The sequence below is a fragment of the Thamnophis sirtalis genome, unplaced genomic scaffold (assembly GCF_051295495.1).
Source record: "Thamnophis sirtalis isolate CommonGarterSnake01/CBP01778 unplaced genomic scaffold, rThaSir2_p1.2 scaffold_1, whole genome shotgun sequence".
Taxonomy (NCBI): domain Eukaryota; kingdom Metazoa; phylum Chordata; class Lepidosauria; order Squamata; family Natricidae; genus Thamnophis; species Thamnophis sirtalis.
The window spans coordinates 148,666,306-148,691,572 of NW_028261381.1; the positions used below are offsets into that span (position 1 = coordinate 148,666,306).

Sequence of the window (25,267 nt, forward strand, 5' to 3'; positions counted from 1 at the left end):
ACGTAGTCATTTGTCACACCAACTTAACAAGCTTATTGTTCAGAATGCAGGCATTTTATCAAATGTCAAACTGAAATCTACAGCTACCCCACAATTTATTAAGTAAGTTATCCGATCAAATAATAAGATAAGATTGCTCTGGCAAAACATGTTCTTGAAAAATCTCTGCTGACATCCGGTAATTGCCATATTATTTTCAAGGTAGTTACAGATTGATCTCTTTATGACCTGCTCCAGGATCATGTGGATTAGCAACTGACTTTTATAAATTAATACTTTTTGTTGTTGTGCATCATCTTATATTGTGTCGATATGAGTGGGAGAAAAATAGCCACGTAGACAGGAAAGAGACAATTCATCTAACTGTGCCTTGAATTATCATATTTGTTACTTCTTTGGAAGGGAAGTATAAAAAGAATAATATATTTTAATGGGATAGTGCTTAACCAAACATTAATTTTCGGTAGGGCTGCTTACTATAATCTAAATAGGGTAGGGAACTATGGCCCCTTTGCAGTCTGTGAACTTCAACTCCATGCTGGCTCAGGAATTTTGGGAGTTGAAGTTACAGATTGTAAAAGAGTCATAGTTCCCCACCCCTGATCTAAGGCAAACTACAATAGAGCGACAGTCTTAGTCTACTTTTTTGGCTATTACCTTTTAGGCTTCCCCCCCCCCCAAAATTGTGGCAAATTTTTAAATTTATTTTGTTAAAGATATGAAAACTTCCTTGAGGAGCTTCCTGATGCGAAAATCTTAAGCCCTGTAACTACCAATCAGCCTTGGCAATGCTCAGAAACGTTGACCGTCATGGCCAAGTATCATCTGGTGGGCTAAAGACTCATCACCTGTGCAAGCTTTTTTTTTAATATCTGAGATCGGTTATCTGTTTTGTGTAGAAGAAAGAGGCACATATAAGACCATAAATATGTCACGTTGCCTTGTCTCTGGATTCCATTGTTATGGCAATGTAAGGTCAGCCCGTAATTACAGTAAGACAATACGAGGTCGTGCGTTCTAGTAGTGAGATAGGAACAGTTAGCATCTAATTTAGGAACTGACAGACCAAGCATTTGCTATAATCTGTCTCTGAAAACATAATTTTATAAAGTACTGAGACAAAGGCTGAATTACTACAAACATTAGCAGAATTTTAATAAGGAAAACATGATTGGATTGTACACGGAAGCAGTGTAATTTGGATTTAAATAAAATCATTTTTTTTTACCATCGGATGAATTCCATTTCATTTTAAATGTGATTACTCTCACTGATGAGGCAGCACCCGCTTGAAAGTTAGGAAGGCATCTAACCCAGCATTCTATTTTCAAAAAAGACTGAGCTGAGATTTGCAGAAAGCCCTGAAGCAGTGGCAAGAAAACAATGGCCCTCTCTTGATACCTCCTCAATTCAAAAATCCCTTTGGTAGTCATTGATACATTTGACAACAAGAGATGTTGCGTGTCAGTTAAAGCTAATAGGAGTTGTCTATGTATGGAAGGCACATTGTAGGTCTCCATAAGACAAGCCTCTCCTTTATCCATTTAGTTCTCTCTCCTCCTCTCCCATTCAAGATCCAGCATGGATTTTATTTTTATTTATGTTAATTCCCTGTAATTTCCCAATTGGAGACATTAGAGAAGGAGAGTTGTGTTAATCTATGGTAGTCAAAAAATCAGAAGCTTGGTCACACCTTTTCGGCTAACATAAATAGGCTCCCATAAGCTTATTTTGTAAGTCAGAAAAAGTGCTACTAGACTCCCATTAATTTAGATCGGCAATTTCCTGCAATTCATTATCAGAATTGTCCAGGAATGTCATATGCTAATTCTTAGAACCAAGAGAGAAAGAAGACAAAGGCCCCATATTCTCTGTGCACATATAGAGTATACAGCTGTCTTGGCCATAGGGATGATTTTGCCCTTCCATAAATCATTTCTGACTTACTGTACGTTATTCAAAGAAAATTGAACATAAATGATTTGATTAAAAAGCCGCATCTCTACAAAATGTATTTGTTTGTATGTGAGATAATCAACACTATTTTTTTCTTTTTAAAAAAATCTAAAAAAACAATAAAGGCTACCTACATATAGCATTTTCATTTCTTTTTATAAAAACCGTACAAAAGGAGACATCAGACAAAGTAGACAAATCTAAGTACTATAAAAATCTGTCTTGGAAACATACATATTCATGAACTTGAATAGGTAAGATTCCTAAAATTCTAAAGTATAACAAATATTTTAAAAATCGAAGTTATCTTTCCACTAAAATAGCAAAATACAGAAAGAGATCTCCCTGCATGCAAAGTACCACCTGAAAAAGGAGTTCTCATTTCTTTTAACATTAAAAATGATGGGTTCACTCCACCAGGAAGTTCTCTGCAAGACTCACCAAAACAAAGGGGAAAGACAGAATAGTGCAGCCATGCTGTTGTGCAACTCTAGCTCCTACCTGTTACTATTGGGCTTATGCAGTAGATCTTTCTAGGGGATTATGCATTTATCTTTGATTTGAGGAATTATTTTAATGCTAACAAGACACAGTCTTGTAAATTCTGTGTTCACCGATTCTTTCTGGCATGAAGATCACTGATTGATCTCACACTGTGCAAAAAGTAGAAAGTACATTGCTTATAGTTTGAAAATATATAGAAATAGCTTTCCTGTACAAAGCTCTAAGTAACAGCTCTTACCCACCCAATCCAAGTCCTGAAATTGCTAACTGATTTTTATCTCGGTGATGAGAAGCAATAGCATGTTCTTAGAAGATGAGCTGAAGCCTCTTGGTTTGGTTCCCGTTGAGTGCAATAGAGATCTCCACATAATATTGTCAGTGTTACTCATCAGTGCTTGTTAAGCCCTGGTTGAAGTTACCAAGAAACTGAAATTCTGGATAAACTCTAGCAGCATAAAAAGAAGACTCCATAGAAGATATTAATTAAAAAATTGAATGTCTTTAAGTTGGTGGAGGTCCATTAATATATCGTAGCATCGGGTAGAAAGAACGAGCAAAATTATTGGTTTGAGTGCAGCTGTAGTCTTCTTCTGAGACAGGGATCAAGGTAGCCAAAAACAACAAGAGGAGGAGGAACAATTGTAAAGGTAATGCTGCTCGTAGGACACGACAGAAGAAAGCATACTTCTTGGGTGCAAATGAATTGGTCTCTTCGTTCTCTTCCATCCTGCAAACAGAGGACAACCTATAAACAGGGCAAGCCACTTGTATATAAACAGAGAGCAGACCTCTCTCCCTTCTAGCACTGATGATGTTACCTAGTTGGTAATCAAGTTCAGCGACCACCAAAGAATCCACAATTTACAAACTCTCTTGTACCAAGAAAGGTTATGATTCCAACTAGCCCTATATTGCCTTTTTTGACTGCCAACACCTCTTCAAGCCTTGGCATAGCAAATGTTATGGTCAAAAACAATTTTTGGATTGAATTATTGTAAAAAAAAGTATTGTTAAGAATTGCTTCAGCATGAATTTTTTTGTGGCTTGAACTATTAATGCTTATAATTCTACACCAAATTCCCATGGTTTTCAATATGAAGTGTCATAAATATTTCACAAGTCATACATTGTGAAAACTATGAATTTTTAAACACTAGCAATCATACAGTTAGTGTTTAATAATTGAATTCAACATGACATTGTGGTCATGCAAATATCCTTCTTTGGACCATGGAGAGGAAGAGAAGACTGACTCTTTCACTCCCTTCCATATTTCTGACACCATTTATGCCACTGAAGGAGAATCCAATGAATTCAATTCAAACTCAAATGAATTTCTTTTTTAAGGGAAATACAAATATTCATTCATCCATTGGGGACTTTGGGGGGTTTTCGGGGGAGGGGGGGAGGGAGTCTGGCACAAAGGATTACATCACTTCTCCTTCCTTCTACATGACCCTAAGTTGTTCAGCATCTCCTACAGCTAAGGAAATTTGCATTCAAATAATCAATGTTTCTTACTGGACTCTAAATCTATTGGAAGATTTTGATACTAATTTTTAGTTCACAGAAGAAACTGTTTACTGAAAAGCATTACCTAACATTGCTGCTGGTATTTCTCTGCAGGATCTTCTTTTCATCAACCTGTAGGTATTTAAAATGTGATTACTACTGCTGGCCTTAAAAAATTAAAACTCCAAAGCAATAGCACGTACAAAAGGCACACACATTTAAATTGCATATAAATACAGTCAGTCCATCAGTATTTTGGCTGTACAATGCATCCCCTCTGCCATGGCCTCTATATTGCCAGTTATCATGGGGTCCCAAGAATATACTAATATAGATACAGTATCCCTTAATATGTACACAAACAATGGCATTTACTTGATTGGGTGGGAAAAACCATGAGAGTCAGTACCCGAAAGCATATGCAGATAGTCCTCGAGTTACAGCCACAATTGATCCAACATTTCCAATGCTAAGCAAGACATTTGTTTAGTGAATTTTGCCACATTTTTCTTTACTTTTCTTGCCACAGTTGTTGGCAAGAATCATTGCAGTTGTTAAGTTAGTAACTCGCTTGTTAAGTGAAATCTGGTTTCCCCATTGATTTTGCTTGTCAAATCGCAAAAGGTGATCACATGACCCTGGGATACTGCAACTGTCATAAGTACAGGCCAGTTGCAAAGCATCTGAATTTTGATCACATGACCATGGGGATGCTGCAGCGGCCGTGTGAAAAACCATCACAAGTCACTTTTTTCAATGCTGCTATAACTTTGATCTGTCACTAAATGAATGTTTGTAAGTCAAGGACTACCTATCAAGACTGAATGATGACAGAGAAAAAGAAACAAATTAAGGAGGAAATGTCTTTCACAAAATAACCACCAAACAACTTGCCTTATTTTTAGAAACAGGAGATTTCTCTGATAATTGATGATAGGTTCCAGAATCCAGTTCTTCCCCATTCACCTGAAATGCACTTACGTCCTAGAGGAACGACAAGAAGAAAGCCTTACCTCTGTTATTTCTCCAAAGTTAGAGTTGTAGTAATCAGATTTGGAACATGCAGTCCAACATACCTGACTTCCTTGTGAGACCTTTAAGTCACATGAAACTCCTTCAAGAAGCCGTTTAAGCTTCTTCCCAATAACATGGACCTTCTCATTAGCCTCAATATATTTTTCTCCGTCAGATTTGACAAGCAAAAATGCAGCAATTTCTTGCAGAGTATTTACTTGAAGTTGCCGTTCCAGAAGCTCTTTTTCCAGTTGCTTAAAATATATAAGAGGAAACATTAACAACCACAGGAAGCCGCCGCCTAGAGAATCATCCACTATTTCATCCACTCACTTCACTCTGGCTGATTGTAGTATTCCCAAGAGAGTCTTGGATTACAGATACAGCTGAACATCTGGACTTTATACATGCAAACAATATAACAATACTTTCCAATGAACCCTGCTTCATGTGAATTAAACATATATTAGGACAACAAACAAAACTCCAATGCCCCAAAGCCAAAACTAGATGCTTGGCATTCCAACATCCTATCAAATACATGTGAGTCAACCATGCTTGGACCCCTTCATTTGAAATAGGTTCAAATCATGGGTTGCAATAACCATGGTTGGTTGGATCCCTTGTTTATATATAATTCTAAATCGAGAATGAATGATCTAGGACAGTGGTAGTGAACCTGGTCCCTACCGCCCATTTGTGGGCGTTCCAGCTTTCATGGTGGGCGGTAGGGATTTTGTCCGATAGTGAAGCACTTTCCTTTTTTAAATTTAATTGACTTCCCTACTTTATAAGTCACCATTACTGTGGAATCGGTGGGCGGTTAGAAAATTTTACTACTAACAGAGATACAAAAGTGGGCGGTAGGTATAAAAAGGTTGACTACCCCTGATCTAGGATATAATGATAGGTTTGTATAACATGCCATGGGCACTTCAAAAGGTAAGTAGCATGAAGCAAAAAAAAGGGGCAAAATAAGGGAAAATGCCTTAAAACATAATTATTTATAAATCAGAACCACTAGGTTCATATTTTGCTAACACAAAATCACAATAAATTACATGATGGGTGAATGGTATATGTTTCTGGGTTTATCTAGAGCAGGGGTGTCAAACTCAAGGCTTAGATCTGGCCCAAGGGGTGCCCTGGAACAGCAAATGCCCTGGTGCCACTGTCAGTGAAAATGGGAGCTCAGAAGGGCTGTGTGTCCCATTTTTTGGACATGACAACCTCCTGCATCTCTCTGCCAGTAAAGACGCCCTCCATTTTCACTGGCAGAGAACTATCGAAACAAACTAAAAATAAAACAAAAGGAGAAATGTTTCCCCTTTTGCATTTGAGCATGCAAGAAGGGTCAGGAAAGGAAAAGGGGAAAGAAAAAGGAAAGATGGGAAGAGAGCAAAGAAGGAAAATTAAGGAAAGAGGGGAAGTAAGAAGAAATGAGAATGAAGAGGGAAGGAAAAAGAAGAAAAGGAAGGAATGAAGGAATGAATGAAAGGAAGGAAGGAAGGAGATTATAATGAGAGTAAGGGAGGGTCTGAGGGAAGTTCTGCTTTAGCACCTGGCCACCACAAGTGCCCCTGACATGAGTGATGCAGAGCTGGTCATGCCCACCTTGGCCACATATACACTGCCCACCTGAGGTCAAACACAACCCTGATGTGGCCCTCAATGAAATCGACACCCCTGATCTAGAGTCTGCTTCCCACTGTACATTTTCAAATCTGATTTGGTGATTTGATAAAATTTATGGAAAAGATTAATGAGCTCTGTAGTAGGGAGTAGAGCAAGCCCCATTGTTCAAAGGGCAGCCCAGTGCATAATGCTGAATATAATAGAGATGCACTCCAAATTTACCATTAATTCCTTTCGACTTTCCTGTATTCTATGAGGATCAGCATTTGGCTCCTTAACTTGTGCTTGGTGCCTCCGTGTCTCCGCAGCAGCCAGCCACAGCAGCAGTTTCTGATTCTGTTCATGAAAATCCTGCAGAAACAAGTGCTCGTTTTTTTCAGAAAATAATCATATAAAAAGAGACAGTAACCTCAAGATGTAACTTTATGGCAGCTGATTCATTAAAACTACAAGTAGCCCGCAACTTATAATTGGGACTGGAATTTTCATCATTGAACAATGCAATTGTAAAATCCAACTGTACTGCTTAGCAAGGGCAAATTCCCGCAGTTCCAGGGGTGGGCTCCTGACAGTTCTAACCTCTTCTATAGAAGAGGTTCCACAAATCTACAGTGCCATTGAGAATCGATTCCAGCTCCCTCCCCCCACCCGTCCGCACATCATCAAGATGAAGAGCGAGAGGAGGAATTCTGGGAATTGAAGTCTTAAAGCTGTCAAGTTTGAACACCCCTGGGGTTCTTTTTCTAAAGGGTTAGGGGTGCAAGGGTCTTGTAACCTGACAGCTTTAAGACTTGCACACTTCAATGCCAGAGTTCCTGAGCCAACAAGACTGGAGGAGGAATTCTGGGAGTTGAAGTCCACAAGTCTTAAAGCTGTCACATTTGAACATCCCTGGGGTTTTTTCCCTAAAGGGTTAGAAGTGCAAGGGTCTTGTAACTTGACAGCTTTAAGACTTGCTTGCTTCAAATGCCAGAGTTTCTGAGCCAACATTTTGGTTGCTAAGCAAGAGCATTGTTAAGTGAGTTTCACCACATTTTACAAGTTGGCCACCCCCACCCACTCACATGACTGCCAAGCCACTCCCACTCAGTCACATGGCTGGCAAGCAACTCCCACCCGGTCACATGGTTAGCAAGCCACTCCCACAAGGCAGGCCACACCTACAGAAGAGGTTCTAAAAATCTTTGAAACCCATCACTGTGAAGTTCCAATTGCCATCGTTAAACAAATCCCATGTTATTAGATGAGGCAACTTCCTGCCAACCTCCCACAGCCAAAGTCACGAGGGCAGGAAATTCTTAGGTAAGTAGCTAGAGCTGGATGAGGGGTAGGTGGGGTGGACAAAGCGAGGAGGTGTGCAGCGAAGGTGCAGTGTGGGTTGGGGAGGGTGTGAAAGATGCATGGTGTGGGTTGAGGAAAGTACATGCAGCGCAAAGGAATGTAATGTGGATTGGGAAGCAGGCGATGTGAGGGAATGCATGGAAGGCACAGTTTGGATGCACAAAACGGGGCTGTGGGATAGAGTACAAAGATGGGAGAGGATTACCCCAGTGATTTGTGATTTTCCCTTCTGGTTTCCACATTGACTTTCTGGGGAAGCTGGCAGGGAAGGTTGCAAATGGTGCTGCAGGGCGCTGCAACAGACTTTCAGTGTGAATGGGTTGCTAAGTGCCTAGATTGCGATCATGTGACTATGGGGGGGAATGGTTTGCTGGGATGGCCAGAACGCCAAGGACTGGCTGTAACCACTATTTGTTCATCATAATTTTAAATGGTCACTGAGCAAACATAGAGGCTGCCTGTACATAGGCATTTGCTAACCTAGTAATTTCAACTTGTTAATAATAAGGTACAAACACAATGTGCTATTGTAATATTTACCTGGCAATGAATCAGAGCTTTTTGTAAATCCTTCTTCCAGTTTTCCAGTGAAATATTTGCCTTATCCCATCGTAAATTTACCCGTCGAAGTCTGTTCTGAAGTTCCTTGCATCCAGTGCTATCTGTTTGCTTGAAATCTTTGCTGGTCAGATTAACAGACAGTACAAGGGCCTTGTAGTTATTATAGGCTTTAAACATATCCTGATAAGAGAAAAAACAAACAAAATTGAGTTCTTTGTAAAAAAAAAAAAAAGTAAGCAACAACTGTGATTTTAAGCAGCAGCACCAAAATAAGGTTGGGAAAAAATCATTCTATTTATTAGATGTACGTATATACCTTTATTGCAGGAGCTCAGTGTAATGTTCACAGACTAACTCCTTCACCGCTTTCTCCACCATAGCAATCCAGTGATGGAGGCTGGGCTGAGAGGTGATTGGCCCAGACACCTAGTGATTTTCCAACGACTAAGATTAGACTCTGATTGACCCAGACCACCATCTTAGCTAAACCACTGTAGAAAGTTAGCACCCAACCCTCTCCTAGAAGAATGAAATGTTTTAGGAAATATTAAAAAGGTAGAATATTATATTTCCCTAAAGGAGGAATGGAGAAACATTCTCTTGGAGACCTTTCTTAATAGCCCTCAGCAGATGTCAGCACTTAAGAGATAAAGAGCTTATTAAGAACTAGATAGCTCTATTCATAAGGAAATACCCTCACTCAAGATCCAACACGGGCAAATCCATAATAGGAATGGCCCAACGCCCTTTCAAAATACAAGCTTCCTCATTGCATCATCTCTCAGCAGAACAAACTTCAACCAAACTTAGCTGAGACAAACACCTAGGATTTGTACCATGCTTATAGGGCCAGTTATGACCCCTACATAACCCCTACATGGCCCCATGGGAGTCTGACAACAGGCCAACAAAATACATGTTCTAGCACAGGAACAGGAAGCTCAACTGCAAAGCTCAAGAGAAGGCATAAAAACCCCTCAACTCTCAACTCCATGTGGTCAGCTGCCCAGAACCATGTGCTTGGTGGTTCTGTTCATCATTAAACCCACTTTCCAATCAGCCTCCAGTCTCTATTTTTTCTCCAGTGATTTTTCCCCAGCTTGGAACTAAGCTAGATGGATATTTCTTCCCTCACCCCACTGTCTATCAGTGTGTTCTGCAAATAGATTATTAGTATTCTACAGGGTATTCTACAAATTGGAAAGGAAAGCTGACAAACTACACTCAAACTAGTGAAGCTGATTTTATTTTTGTTAGTACAGGACATCGTGATTATGATAAGGTCCTGTATTTAGTCAAAAGCACAAGTGCTTTCCAGGGGTGGGTTCCTGCCAGTTCCAACCTCTTCTATAAAAGAGGTTCCACAAATCTACAGTGCCATTTAGAACCGGTTCCAGCTCCCTCCCCCCGCCCGTCCGCACATCATCAAGATGAAGAGCGAGAGGAGGAATTCAGGAGTTGAAGTCCACAAGTCTTAAAGCTGTCAAGTCTGAACACTCCTGGGGTTTTTTTTCCTAAAGGGTTAGGGGTGCAAGGGTCTTGTAACTTGACAGCTTTAAGACTTGCATGCTTCAAATGCCAGAGTTTCTGAGCCAACATTTTGGTTGCTAAGCAAGAGTGTTGTTAAGTGAGTTTCACCACATTTTACAAGTTGGCCACTCCTACCTGGTCACATGGCCAGCAAGCCACTCCCACAAAGCAGGCCACACCTACAGAAGAGGTTCTAAAAAAATTTGAAACCCACCACTGGTGCTTTCCAAACACAACATATGAAAATTGGATCCACTCATTTCATTGGAATCTATTGCTATACTACGAGAGCTTTTGAATGACTGAACTTCAGGATGTCCTTTTCGTATCAAATGGTTTTCCAGTGGATTTCTGACCCAAAAGAATTCTACCATCTTCAGCATGGTATAGAATGGAGAAAATGCAAGAGCCAGGGACAAAGACTGCACAAAGGATGTGAAAGAGACAATTTGCCACTGGCATTGTTTGCATGCACACACACAGACAGCGCTTTCATGGGGCTGCAGGTAGTCCTTAACTTACAACCATTCATTTAGTGAGCGTTTGAAGTTACAATGACATTGAAAAAAAGTGACTTATGACCGTTTTTCATACGACCATTGCAGTATCCCCATGGTCACGTGATCAACATTTAGGTGCTTTGCAACTGGCATGTACTCATGACAGTTGCAGTGTCCCGGGGGTCATATGATCACCTTTTGCGACCTTCTGACGGATGGAGAAACATGCTCTTGGAGACAGAAAGCAACCCCCACTTTTCTTAATAGCCCTCAGCAGATGTCAGCACTTAAGAGATAAAGAGCTTATTAAGAACTAGAATCGAATATTAAATGTTATTGTTAATCTTAATTGGGTTTGTTTTTTGGATACTCTATCTAATTTTTTTTAACTTTTGTAATATGTGTTTTTTTAATGTTGTACGCTGCCCTGAGTCCTTGGGAGAAGGGCAGCATATAAATCCAACAAACAAACAAACAAACAAACAAACAAACAAGATCAACAGGGAAGCCAAATGCCATTTAACAAGTGTGTTGCCAACTTAACAACTGTGGCAAGAAAAGGAGGGAAAAAAACCAGGCCAAAATTCACTTAACTGTCTTGCTTAGCAATGGAAATTTTGGATTCAACTGTGGTCGTAAGTCGAAGACTACCTATCTTGGGGCTCAATTGTGGTCGTATATCAAGGATTACCTATGCTAGGCAAAGCGAAAGAAGTACCAAGCAACATCCGAATATCCACTCTTGTGAAAAAAGATTGCAAGGCTAGGAGGCAATCTGTCTGTATCAGCGATACACAGCATGTGTTGATCACAGAGATTATTTTTCTTTTTCAGCTTTTTTTATTATTATTATCACCTTCAGTTTCTTGACTCTCTGCTCTATGGCCTGAATACTGTTGACCGGTTGTGGTTCTTCCTGCTGCAACACCTCCATTTCCTCTTCCATTTTATCCAGCCAAATATCAATGTTGGTAAGGTCAGCGTTCAGCTGTTGCCACTGCTGCCACGTTTGCTTCATTCTCAGCTTGTGGCTTAGGTCTTGAACTTGAAGGAGTTCCCATCTCTCAATAGTCCCTGCCGTTTAATACAAGATTATTCAGTTAAAAAAAAAAACAACTTTGGGTCAGATCAAGTTAATTCCAGGATAGCATTTTAAGGGCTGTGCCTCTACTAGTACTACAGTAAATACATCTTCTATAGAGGGTTCTTTGTAATTGTATTATTTTCACAACTCATTTGCGGTGCACAGTGCGGTAAATTGAGAGGAGGTGATGGCAGAATTGTTAAATGGTAGAGAAGGTCATACCCCTTCAGAACATGAGTGTGGTGTATCTTATTTTTGACTTTTCCCATGAATTAAATTTTTTTACAAAGAGAAAAGAGAGACAGGGTGGTTCAGTGGTTAAGACACTGAGCTTGTCAATCAGAAAGGCCGGCAGTGTGGCAGTTCGAATCCCCAACGCTACGTAATGGAGTGAGCTCCCGTTACTTGTCCCAGCTTCTGCCAACCTAGCAGTTCGAAAGCATGTAAAAATGCAAGTAGAAAAATAGGGATCACTTTGGTGGGAAGGTAAGAGCGTTCTGTGCCCCTTCGGCATTTAGTCATGCTGGCCACATGACCACGGAGACGTCTTTGGACAGCACTGGCTCTTCGGCTTTGAAACGGAGATGAGCACCGCACCCTAGAGTCAGGAACAACTAACACATGTGTGCAAGGGGAACCTTTACCTTTTTTACAAAGAGAAAACTTGCAAAACTGCTTTTTATAGCTTAACTTCCAAAAAGTGTATTTAGAGGAAGGATTATTCTAAATTAGAAATTTATTATATCACCTCTGGATTCTGTCAGCCTAATTCTTCTATGTCTCAACATTATGCCAGAAATAAAGGCAGAGACACTTTTGGGACCATAACAATGAGTTTATTTTATGTGCTCCTTCCCAACTACTTACTCAAGGCACTATCTTACCAAATCCGCAGGAGAAGGAATAAGAACATATAAATAGACCTTCCTCCTTTGTAAAGCTTAGATTATGAAATTTTTGTTACTTGGGAAATCCATTTATTGTAGACCTTCTGTAACAATGTCTTAGCATGTTGAACATCTCAAAGTTTTGGGAGGTCTTTTGGTCTGATCACTGCTTGATTTTTCCCCCTGTCAAATTCCCTTGCTTTTCTAATCTTAATTTCAGCTCACTAATTTCTTTGATCATCTTTCTGTTGTATATTAGATATTCTGATTATTGTATTTTAAATTAATCTTGTAATAGCATCTACTCATATTACTGTTGCCTCTTTTCCTTTCCTTTCCTCTCTTTGTTGAGATTTAAAGATCTTAAATTTATATATATTTTTAATTTATTCCCCATTTTTCAGTTACAAGAAATTTAATTTCAATGATGCTATTACATGGAGAAAAATTAAATCCTAAATAATCGTTACCTTCACAGGTAAACAAATATATTTTAAAAATTAACAGGAACCATGACTAACATACCTGGCTGTTTCTCTATGGCTGAAACACTAATGAAGTCCTGGCTATCTTGAGAATCTTTAGTAGGCAAGGTCCTGGAAATGTCTTTTATGTCATCCATACTTCTAGTGTTCAGTGGTTTCACCTGAAATACACAGAATAGAAAATAAATAAGCCTTCTGGCAATATATCATCTTCTCACATTTATAGCACAGATGCACAGCCATCTATTCTTTATTGAGAAATTTATAAATGGAATATAATGTGATATCCCACTCTCCAAATTGTCTTGTCTTGAAAAAGCTCCACTATCTTATACGTGTGTAACATTTAGGTAGCCTGTCTGTTGCCAGCTAATTTAACCCTGTTTTTTCATGCTCCATAGGCATCTTGGACTTACATTGCCTGGTTTGTAGGATGTGCTGGAATCTTCATTGCTTGATAAGACACTTCTAACCATCTCTTCCTGGTTGTATGAATGCTTTCGGCAAACTGGGTGCTCTGAGGGATGCCATAAGTGAGTTTCAAAAGATTTCCCTGTTGTGCGACATGGTAAAAGAAAGCCACAGAAAATTAGATGTAAGGGTGAAGGGGCAAAAAACAACAACAATTAAAAGCATTTACAGAGAAGGAGGGATGGCATGACAAAAAAAAAAGGATAATATTGCCATTTGTTTTGCAAAGCATGCTTGTTTGCAAACATGTTTCAGCAGTGTTTCATGGGCAGTGAAATGAGAGCCATGCAGTTATGAGGATATATATTTTTCCTGAAAATGCCCAAAGAAAATATAAGTTCTTACCACCATCAAAAAAGAAGAGATTGGGAAAGGTTGAAAAGCACTTCTGGGCTTGATGTATAGCCCCAGCAGTAAGCAGAATGAGGTAGCTTATTTCAGGAGGCAGCTTTGGGGATTGCATTATAGGTCAGCTAATGGTAATTACTTAGTGTATTATATTTTTTTTACCATTAGACTTTTAGAGAAATGCCACTCAATTTTTCCGTCTGAAAATTTCAATACATATTCAGCTTCTTGGGCTGAGAATATGATTGGTCAACGAAGATTTTAGCATTTGTATCGGGTTCCATTCAAGAAGGTCTGAACCTTAGTTTTTCTAAAGAGTAATGCATGCTCATTCATTTTGGGCTACAAATATAAAGAAGGATCCAGATTGTCCTGTCAGACCCTAAACTGAATGGCAAAGGGAGCTTTAAAGCAAAGCTATGTTCTCCCGGTCAAAACTGTTGATGCATGCCACGTTGTGAGGAACAAGCAAGGAAGGCCTTGATGCTTTTGTATTGGTATGGAGAACTAAAAATGCATTATCTTAACTTAGGTAGAGACATGTGGGGATGGTGTAGCGTCAAATAAACAAAACAAAAAAAGAGAACCCACCATGAGCCAATTGGTGCATGGTGTTGATACAAGCTAGGGAATCAGAAACCTGTACATGAGGAAGGTGTGAAGAGCACAGCGTGCGGCACAGGGAAACTGTCATGTTGAGACACATGCAGTAGCAGGTGCCTACCAGAAGCTGCTTTCAAAGCTTTTGTGGTCATTTTAAGATATGCCTCAGGATGTTCAGTGATTTCTACATCTGAAAAAAGAATAACGTCACCATTTGCTTTGCAAAAGAGTCTGTTCACTCTTCCTTTCCCACCATACAAGAATGTAGCATTACAGCAGCCCCAGATGGATCCTATTAAATAACTGTTAATTTAGCATTCTTTTTCCAAATAAAACTAGTGGTCAAAATGCCCTGAAGTATAAAGGCAGCAACTATTTAGTTACATGGCCTTATAAAAATACCCACCGCTCATCTCTTTTTGCTATTTTTTTTAAAAAAAATTGTTAATTTTCCTAATAGTTCTAAGAAGAAAAGGCAAAAGAAGAAAAGGCCACTATGTATATAGATAAAAGCGATAAATAAATGGGCAAAGGCCCTCAATGGTTTCTTCTTTATTAGGTTTATGGTTTCTGTTTCCTGCAATGTTTACTGACATCAGAAAGACCACAAATACAAGGCTTTCAAACAATGATTGCAGCCAAGCTCTGATCAGGGAAAGCCACATTCATATTTTAAAAATGCCTTCTGAAATATTTTTTAAAAGCATATGCGGCAACTGCAAATACATTAAGGGAGAAGGATCACTTTCTCCTTAAGTAGTACATATATACAGTGTATCCTACCCAAATCACAGTATTTTCCACTTGATTTTGTACCTGGGAAGTCCATATGGGAAATAGGAAATTAGAACCTCTACGTGTGTGTGTTTGTGTGTGTGTGTTCACAGCATTGTTTTTTTTCTCCCAATTACTTCTTGCTTTCCCATCTACACATTTAAAGCTTTTCTGAATGTAATTTGTAAACTACTCCAAGTCACTGATAGTAAGAGGGCAGTGTGTAGATTAACAAAGAAAATAAATAAGAACAAATTGAACAAAAAGGTATTGAGATAGAGAAAAGGTTCATTTCCCCCCTACATGTTTATCAGCATAACAAGTTCCCTGCTTTAAGTAACTAGCATATCAGGAAGGACTATACTAAATTTTTCACTTGGTGTGGTAGTTTTCAGCATGCAATGATGCTTTACCAACATAAGCACATTATTTTATAGCAGGTCTATTTGTCAATATTATGAAGCACAGTACAATATGACTAACAGTAGTTCTCCAGAGTCACAAATAAAAATATGTCAGATATAGTATACTGCCAAGCTGAGAACCTCTCTTCTCCGTCAAAAATATTGCACTGTCCACAGTTATAGAGTGAACTTTTTCCATTCAGATATGGTCAATAAATATGTTCATTTCTCCATTCTTAATTTTTTCACTCTTATCCTAATTCTATCCCCCTTTCCCCCCTCATATATGAATTTTTGTTCTTCTGAGTGATTTTGTAGGCAATTTATGTGTTATAATGCATTTCTGTATGTTCAATCTATCTTTTTATTCATATTCCCCCCTAATATCCAGATATGTATAGCTTTTTCATTGGAGAACAGTATTATGGTGTAAACTTTAGGGGATGAATACTGACAAATGACTGCATTTCAGTTTTTGCACCGGCTTTCATAGGGTAAATTATTGGAATTATATTTTGAATTGCAATGTTGCATTCTAAGGCGGCCTAAACAAATTCATTTTTAATTTTTAGGTCTCAATAGCTTCCATTTTAAATTTCCATCTCGTTCTCTGTAATATATAAAATGGGTATGACTGAATTTGGAGCACACCAAAGCTCAATTACCGTGGGTTCAAAATTAAAAGCTGGGTAATTGCTTTTGTGTATTTGCATTGTGTAACTGTTTGTGTATTTGTGAGTACTAACGTTTCTGGATATGATGGTGGGTTGGAATTTACCTGAGAGTGCGCTGAAGAATGAATCTTCTTCCTCATCCTCAGGGGAGGAAGAGCCTCCCACATCTCCGGTGTGGTCCCACTCCAGTGGAATGGAATCAACGCTGACAGGCGTCTCACAGCCTGACCTCTCGGGACCACCTGACGTAGGTATGAGGTGACAGAGAGACTGCTGTGATGGTGGCCCCTCCTGAACTGTCTTCTTTGGCCAAGGATCAGTTTGCATCCCTCTTGCATGGTCTGAATCAGCTTCATTCTCTGAAGACTCTTTTTCATCTTCCAGTCCCTCAACGAGACAACAGAAATACTGATATTGAACTCAAGTTATTAACATGAATTACTTATAGAACTACTCTGTAATCTCAATGTTTGAGAAAAAATGGGAATCCTCCAAAGTAGGATTATTTATTTTAATTTTTTAGCTGCCCAACTATAACAGATTCTTAGTTACCCACTCCCTTCTTTCTTCTAAATCTGTGTTTCTCAACCTTGGCAACTTGAAGATGGATGGACTTCAATTCCCAGAATTCCCCAGCCAGCTGTGACAAGGGTTGCCTTCTGCATGATCTTTAATACCTTGGGGGTCAGGTGATCATGCTACAGCTTTATTTCAATTGTGATTGAAGCATTCAATCATATGCCATTTGGAGACAGATCAGGAACTACTGAAAACCTTAGAAAAGAAATAACCCGTCCTTTAATGAGAACTAAGTTTTCTTATTCCATCTTCTAAAGTTGTGTTTTATTTGTCACACACATACACACCCATCCACCCACATACATAAATGCATATATATATATATATATATATATATATATATATATATATATATGTGTGTGTGTGTGTGTGTGTGTGTGTGTGTGTGTGTGTGTGTGTGTGTGTGTGTGTGTGTGTGTGTGTGTGTGTGTGTGGTGTGGTGTGTGTGTGTGTGTGTGTATGTATGTATGTATTTAGAGTCACAACCCCTGGTATACCCAAATATGGGAGGAAGTTTACTGCTTCCATTCTCTGTCTATCGGCTTGTCACAAGACAGACAGAAACCCAATATTTTTACTGTTGCCTTTGTTACATTTGTGTTGTATTTGTGCTGATAAATAAATAAAGGGAGACTAGTATAGATCTATTTCAAGCTATTTAGCTCTCATCAGCTAGCCATACCCTTACTGGGATTAGAACTTGTGCTGTATTGCATCTTAGGCAGATGTGTTAACCATTAAGCCACAAGGTTCTCCTCCTTATCAGCTGAGCCAGGGAAATAGGTATGTATTTATAACATATTGACATATTCTTTCTCTTTACAAAGAACTATATATATATTCCTTCTCTTTAGAACTCAGAGCATATAGACAGGTCTCCCAGATGAGTTACATCGAATCATTAATCATAATTAATCATAAACCCTATCTGCTTTGTTTCCAGGTGCCCTGGAATCAAAGAAAAAACACTTTGGATATAATAATAAAAAGTAAAGGTTCCCCTCACACATATGTGCTAGTTGTTCTCGACTTGAGGGGGCGGTGCCCCTCTCTGTTTCAAAGCTGGAGAGCCAGCGATGTCTGAAGACGTCTCCATGGTCATGTGGCTGGCATGACTAAACGTTGATGGTTCACGGAATGCTGGTACCTTCTCACCAAAGGTGGTTGCTATTTTTTCTACTTGCATTTTTACATGCTTTGGAACTGATAGGTTGGCAGAAGCTGGGACAAGTAACGGGAGCTCACTCTGTTACTAGGGATACTAGGGATTCAAATCTTTCAATTGACAGCTCAGTGTCTTAGCCACTGAGCCACCGGGTCCCTTGGATATAATAATAACAACCCCTTCCTTAACTTGGAAAAAAACCCAGTGTTTTAATTATTGGAAGTTTGGAGAATACATCTACCATGCCTTTTATTCTTTATCTACATAGCTTTTGAAAATGAATCTATTAGCAAAGAAACAACATGGATTTCACAAAGATACAACTTCATTCGTTCTTACTGGATGCCAGGATGTCAGTCTTTGATGGAATCGGGCTACTCGGCCAAACACTTCCTGGCAATAATTACAAAATTCTTCTAGTTCCTCTTCAAGTATAATGGCATCCTCTGGTTCACTTTTTTTAATCAGATGTAATCCAGAAGCAATCAACTGTTCAATCTTACTGGTATTTAGCATTATTTCCCTCTGGAAACCCTGTTTAAAAGACAGATAATTATGCTTCCTAAGTGTTACTGTACAGATTACTTAAATTAGTGCAATTCAGATCAATCAATCTCATAAAGGGAGGATGGGAATATATAAGCAGCACAGAATATTTCAGCTGTCTGCAGCCATCTTTTCTTTTGGATCTTTGGCCTGTCACACTTTCTATTATTCTACTATGCATTTTCTATTGTGGGAAAATGGGAGGGGGGATTGTAGAAGTGAGATTTGAGGTAGCCATAACAAAATTCTTTCTAGAAAGCCAAGGTCATCCTTTGTTTTTGCACCTCTGCACCTGACTGGAATTGGATGGTTGGAACTGCCAGCATGGCAGTGGAAAATTGGACCATGTAATGGACTTGTAGGTGTGGGGGCAAGATCTTGAACTTTCAACTAGGTGGGGAAAACCAGGAAGCTTTCAGATTCGAGTTTTCCCAGATGTGCCAACATGGCTCTCTTATTAAATTGGAACGTTGAGCAATACTTTGCCTTGGACTCGGATTTACTTTTGGATGCTATTTGGAACCTTGACATCAGCATGAAATGTTTGGTGAAGTTAACTCAGATAAAGCAAATAAAACTATCAGTCCACTCTTCAAGAAACGTTCTGCCTTTTCTAAAGTTATTAGGTAGCTTTTTTCTAACCTTGAATACAGAAATATTAGTTTATTGATCAATTTGCCAGTTTGTTTTTTAGTTGATCTGGCTTTATGTCACAGAAACATTTCAACTTAGCATGAAGAAGTGCCATCATAGTAGAATCAATGAGATTTGCAAGCTATTAGCAAGGAATGATAAACTTCTTCTGAGTTGCTCTCACCAAATATGGGATACAAATTACTTTCTAGCATCAGAGGTCTTCAAACTTGGCAACTTTAAGACTTGTGGACTTCAACTCCCAGAATTCTGGGAGTTGACATCCACAAATCTTAAAGTTGCCAAGTTTCGGGACCCCTGTATAGATCTTTCTGGTTGTGAGAGAAAGAAGATGTGGTGGCAAGCTAGTCTCCTGAATCCCAAAACAAAGGCTAAGAGACATGTGAAAGCCGAATGCATAAGGAATATGTATGCTCCCTTACTTAACAGAGGTACACAAGAGCAAAGCTTTGCTTTCTAGGAACTGCAGAGCTCTTGGAATTTGGGGCTGCTTCCAATGAGCTATTTCTGGTTTGTGTTCAATGGGCCAAATGCTAAAGCAGAATATCCTCTGACTCTGGTAGGGTCCCTATACACATTTCTATACAAATATCCTTCCCCAATAATTTAAATAGATCTTTGTGCACATAGAAATATGTATATCTCCAATTGAATCTCTCCAATGAAATCTATATTGAAGTTACAGCTGATGAAGGGTTGCACATATTAAAAAAATCTTTGTTTTTTGTATTATGTTCCTATATTGAGATTAATATTGGTGTAATCTATTGGTTGAACTCCTATCATATTGTTTCTGTGTATTGTTTGCTCTAGTTGTTTTAGTCCACCCTCCCTGTTTTTGTGGATTTTAACTGTTTTACTCTTTATATGGATTTTGTAACCACCCAGAATCTTCTGGAGCGGGCGGCCAAATTAAATTGAATAAAATAAATCATTTCTCCTTTTCAGCCCTTTCGATGTCCTTCAATTGGGTGAAATTATTGGGGGAATCACCTGCAGTATACAAATAAACAAATTGAAGTGCCTAGGTCATTTAATTTCTTAAGCCAATGGTATTTCATCATGAATGCCAAAATCAAAGGTGAAAGCTATAATTACCTAGGATTTTTGTTGATGGTAGGTACAACAGCTGGACAAAGAAAATTTGCCCTATAGATGTAATACAATTGAAGCTAACTGGTTTTTTAAAAAAACTGTGATACAAAAATGGTCTTGCAAATATCAAACATGGATTTCCTAGTCTCATATGGTACAGTAACCAGTAACCAAGAAAGAATTAAGCTGGACTGGTCAAGAATAGCGGAGAGAAAGGATTGATCAACTCTAGATATAAGAGAGACCTCAAACTTATTATTACAGATATCCTAAATGTACATTTGTTTTATTTAGAAAGCAAACAGCTTAAATAAAGGTAAAGATATGTGCTAGTCATTCCCAATTCTAGGGGGTGGTGCTCAACTCTGTTTCAAAGCTGAAGAGCCAGCACTGTTCGAAGACATCTCTGTGGTTATGTGGCTGGCATGACTAAATGCCAAAGGTGCACAGAATGCTCTTACCTTCCCACCAAAGGTGGTCCCTATTTTTGTACCTGCATTTTTACATGCTTTCGAACTGCTAGGTTGGCAGAAGCTGGGACAAGAAACGGGAGTTTAAATAGTGTTCTCTAAATTTATGGGACTTTATTTAAATGAACTTAATAGATATACAGGTACCAAAAACAAGCACCAGGTTCAGATAATCAGTTGGACATCTGAAACCCATCTCCCCATATCTGTTATGAAACTTTTTTTTAAAAAAGTCAATATTTACATTAAGCTGCCGCATTTTGTCATCGAAATCACTCTTTGAGAAATGTTCCACATTTGTCAGCTGAAGATCCATTTCTGTTAACCACACCAGGATGATGTTGTCCTTTGTTCCCATAAATTCCTCCCATTGACTGGTAAAGTGCTAAAGGCAATAAAATAATAGAGATACTCAAAGCAATAGTTGTCATGACACAGTGTCCTTAAAAATCTTCTATTTATTAACATCTTAAAGTGTGTTGATGTGCTATGATCGTGATGGCGAACCTATGGCACGCATGCCAGAGGTGGCACACAGAGACCTCTCTGTGGGCACATGCACCATCACCAGTTGCTTTTCTGGTTTCTGGTGTACATATGTGCACTGGAGCTCCAGTGTGCGTGCATGCATGTGCACGTGCACGTTTCGGTTTGGGCACTTGGTGCCGAAGAGTTTCACTATCACTGTGCTATGGTATTAGGAACCAATGAAGTAAAAATAAAAATCCACTCATTCTATCCTGTATCTCAAGCTGTAAATTTCACAGAGCATATCTGGTAATCTTTCTGATTAAGGTCACTCAAGTGTTGTTAGTCAGTTATATAAATGTAATGATTAGATTTAGCTTTCTTCCCTACCAAAGTGTTTAGGGCCTCATAACTATCCTACAAGACAGTTAAGCTTGAATACTTGCATATGGCTGGCCTAATGAATTTAATGACTAAAAAAAGGATTTGAAGCTGAATCTCACGCTTCATAGTTTGACATTCTAATCACATTTAGTTCTCCTCTTGATTTAAATTTTGGACTGAAACCAAGCTTGTGCATGCAGGAGGTTGTAGTGTGAATCTCTAATGCCTCTACATAAAACAAGAGCTAAAAGAATAGTATAATAAGAAAAAAAAAACCTCTCTAGTTCAGGGCTGTCAAAATCGCTGCCCATGGGCCAGATGGATCATGAGCTGGCCACACCCATGCCCAGTTCAGCAAAGGGAAAAAAAGTTGTGATACATCATGTAACGATGTGACAACATGAGTTTGACACCCCTGGTCTAGTTTAAGGTATATTAAACAAGGTCTCATTAGAAGGGTTGGAAAATTGATGCAGTCACTTCTGTGATTGGTTTATAGTTGTTGAATCCCAGAATTATTCAATTGCCTATGAATCTTTCTAAGTCTTTTATTAAAGCTTATAAATGCCCATAAATGTTAACTTCTCTATAAGCATTGGAAATATTAGCATCATTAGCTTCATTCAAATAAGTTAACAATAACAATAATAATAATCTAACAAAGTTAGATAACATACTGCATAACCAATATTTTGCACTTCAGTTCCCATCAGACCCAATCAGCAAGGCCAATGATTAAGGACTATAGAATGTCCTTAATGTCATCGAAAACATTTGGAAGGGATCAGGTTACCACCTTTAGTTTATAACTGTCAAAGTTTGGTAGAAACTGGTTTCTTTTTCATTATTTAACAAGCACAGCACATTAACTGACTAAAATAATTCAACAAGCTCCATAGCAAAGTATGGATTTGAACCCAAGACATTTTGATTTTTTTCTAATATATGATGCCTGCATAGAAATTATAAGAGATCTCATAGCACTGTGGTTAGAATGCGTATTGCAGGCTAACTCTGCCCACAGCCTGGAGTTCAGTTCTGACCAGCTCAAGCTTGACTCAACTTTCCATCCCTTCAAGGTCAATACCATGAATACCTCGATTGTTGGGGGCAATATGCTGATGTTGTAAATCACTCAGATAGTGCTATAAAGTACTATGTAGTGGTATTGCTACATTAACCACAACCCTACACTAATTTGCTCTCAGATACTACAATTCCCTAATTCTGCAAATTTGAGTCAGGAGTCAGCAACCTTAAACACTCAAGAGCCATTTAGTCCCATTTCCCACAGAAAAGGAAACACTGGGAGCCACAAAACCCTTTCTGTGCCTGACTATTTCCTGAGTGCCCACAAAACTGGCATATGTATTTGAATTAAAGGTTCTGTTTTCTTCTGAAACTTTTCTTTTCTTGGATTTATCCATGGTTGGCCTATTGGGGGTCGAAAAGTTCAAGAAATCACGTCCTGGTGGGAGTCGCACATTGCTGGTTGTGACACAAACTTTGAGTGACAGGGAGCCACAGCAGAGGGATGAAAGAGCCACATGCGGCTCCAGAGCCGTGGGTTGCTCACCCCTGGACTAAGTATAGAACTGAAATAATTTCACCTGGGAAGTCAGAATGTGTAGGTGATGGTTCCACAACAGCAGTGTTTCTCAACCTTGGTAACTTTAAGATGCTTTAAAATCCAATTCGGGGAGTTGTATCTTAAAGTTGCCAATTCCGCACTACAGAATTCAACCTCTTGTTCCCTTAAGGACACATTATCTAGACCTCTAATAACTGCTTTGTCTCTGAGCCCAAAGGTGCTTTTTTCAAGAGGAAACTGGACTTTCTGGTTTTCCTTTGAAGATGTTTTGCAGGAAGTCCAGTTGCCTCTTGAAAAAAGCACCTTTGGAACAACCATCACCTGGATGACTGAGTATCTCCAGAGACATTTGTCTCCAAACCTGTTTGCAACTACCTTAAGTCTCCTGAGAATTGCTGTGACACGTTTCTGAAGATTGTCCCATCGGTGATTACCCTCATAAACCATCTGCTTGAGCTTGTTAGCTGAATCAGTGCGATTCTCACGGGCCAACCGCCGATATTGCTTATTGATTAATTCTAGCTGGGTTAATCGCTCATGAATTTGCCGCTGAAATGCCTGAGGAAAAATAATGTATTTTATATATATATATTTTCCAAATGGTTTAAAATTAATGCGTTCAAAATAATAAGGAAAGTTGCTACCCAAGAAAAGTGAAGAATTAAAATATAGGATATGTTTGATATCCACAATTTGGTAAATTTACCCAATTACATCTGTACACAAAGACGGAAAAACTACAAAAGGAGTTCTTACTTCAAATTTTTTCAACTCTTCCTTGGCCGTTACATACAAAATCTCTGAAGAGTTAGGATAAGCTGCAGTTTTCTCTGCTGTTTTCAGCCAAACTTCAAAACGAGAGTAATCTTCCAAAAACTTTTGCCATAGTCGCCACGTTGCCTCAATCCTATTGCAGAAACAGGCAGCAACAGTTTATTTGCAAATATGAATCCTTTCTGCCATACATGTCCTGCATCCAAATTCATTTATGTTTCAATCTAAACTGAACCCAAGCCAACCCAATCCCATAATCCAATCCAAATCCAATTCAATAAACTATACTCAACTCAACTAAAAAAGTGTATTCAGAAATGCTCCTAGCATTGGCATTGCTGATATTACGAAATTGGCATCAAGCAATCAAGCTCAGAGACTTGGATATCTTGACCTGGATATATTCTATTAGCATTCAGAAATATTCTGAACGAAAAACATTCAAACTAAATTTTAACTAAAATGTATTTCCTCCTGGATGGAAAAAGATATATGTGACCTTAACTTGAAGTACTAAATTAAAATGATTCAAAAATATAATTTTAAAGAGTTGTTTCACATTTTATAGAATGCACGCAGATGTATGAATTCCATTCTATTTGCTCATAACTCAGTTGACTATTTCTTCTTTTAATCCCAAATCCCAAGACTTGGAGTGTCAGGTTTGTAGACTGATATACAATCAGGTATACATAGTATTCAGTCTTAACTATGATCTCTTGGTTTGCATTCTGGCATTTTCTCAGAGACATATACCAACACTTCAAAGGCAGAAAAATGCATATACCAAATATATAATATGGTACATGTGTTGTGCCCCGCTGGCAGCCAGCAAAGCTGGACAGTGAGGAGGTTGGGGAGGAACAGGGGCCAATCCTGGAGGCTGAGGAAAAGCTCAGATGAGGGCTCTGCGTTGGAGGCAAAGAGGGAGTTAGACAGCAGTGAGGCAGAGAAACAGCTGGAGCCTGTTCCCAATGAGCACATGTGCAGAGCTGCCAAAAGACAGGAATAACTAAGAAAGCAGGGTCGATTTAGGAGTAAAGCCACTCCTTGGAGGTGATTGGCCCCTCCCATAGGAAACAAAAGAGGGCTTTTGCAGGAAACAATTGATTCATTCGGTCGTTTCAAGAATGAAAATTTCTGTTTGTGACTATAAGAGACTCTGTGCCAAGTTTTGCCTTGCCCTGCATTTGGAAACTAGTTATTTGGCAGCTCTCCAAATGAGATAAGGTTCGTGTTGATAAACATTCCGCTGAAA

The 25,267-nt window shown here is 38.9% G+C and overlaps 1 protein-coding gene across 1 annotated transcript in view; it reads right to left on the reverse strand.

The window, feature by feature from the left end:
* Positions 1–1,130: 1,130 nt before the first annotated feature.
* SYNE2 (spectrin repeat containing nuclear envelope protein 2) overlaps positions 1,131–25,267 on the reverse strand; it is a 247,724-nt gene continuing 223,587 nt past the window's right edge. Inside the window, exons 101-115 of the mRNA XM_087727378.1 lie at positions 23,992–24,142; positions 23,611–23,793; positions 21,037–21,177; positions 18,367–18,561; positions 16,388–16,670; positions 14,553–14,621; positions 13,426–13,562; positions 13,050–13,170; positions 11,410–11,627; positions 8,503–8,703; positions 6,844–6,972; positions 5,049–5,240; positions 4,867–4,956; positions 4,058–4,104; positions 1,131–3,187 (exon numbers count right to left, since the gene is read on the reverse strand). Coding sequence (XP_087583504.1) covers positions 2,962–3,187; positions 4,058–4,104; positions 4,867–4,956; positions 5,049–5,240; positions 6,844–6,972; positions 8,503–8,703; positions 11,410–11,627; positions 13,050–13,170; positions 13,426–13,562; positions 14,553–14,621; positions 16,388–16,670; positions 18,367–18,561; positions 21,037–21,177; positions 23,611–23,793; positions 23,992–24,142 — 2,383 coding nt within the window. The 3' untranslated portion in view covers positions 1,131–2,961. The remainder of the gene's footprint in view (positions 3,188–4,057; positions 4,105–4,866; positions 4,957–5,048; positions 5,241–6,843; positions 6,973–8,502; positions 8,704–11,409; positions 11,628–13,049; positions 13,171–13,425; positions 13,563–14,552; positions 14,622–16,387; positions 16,671–18,366; positions 18,562–21,036; positions 21,178–23,610; positions 23,794–23,991; positions 24,143–25,267) is intronic.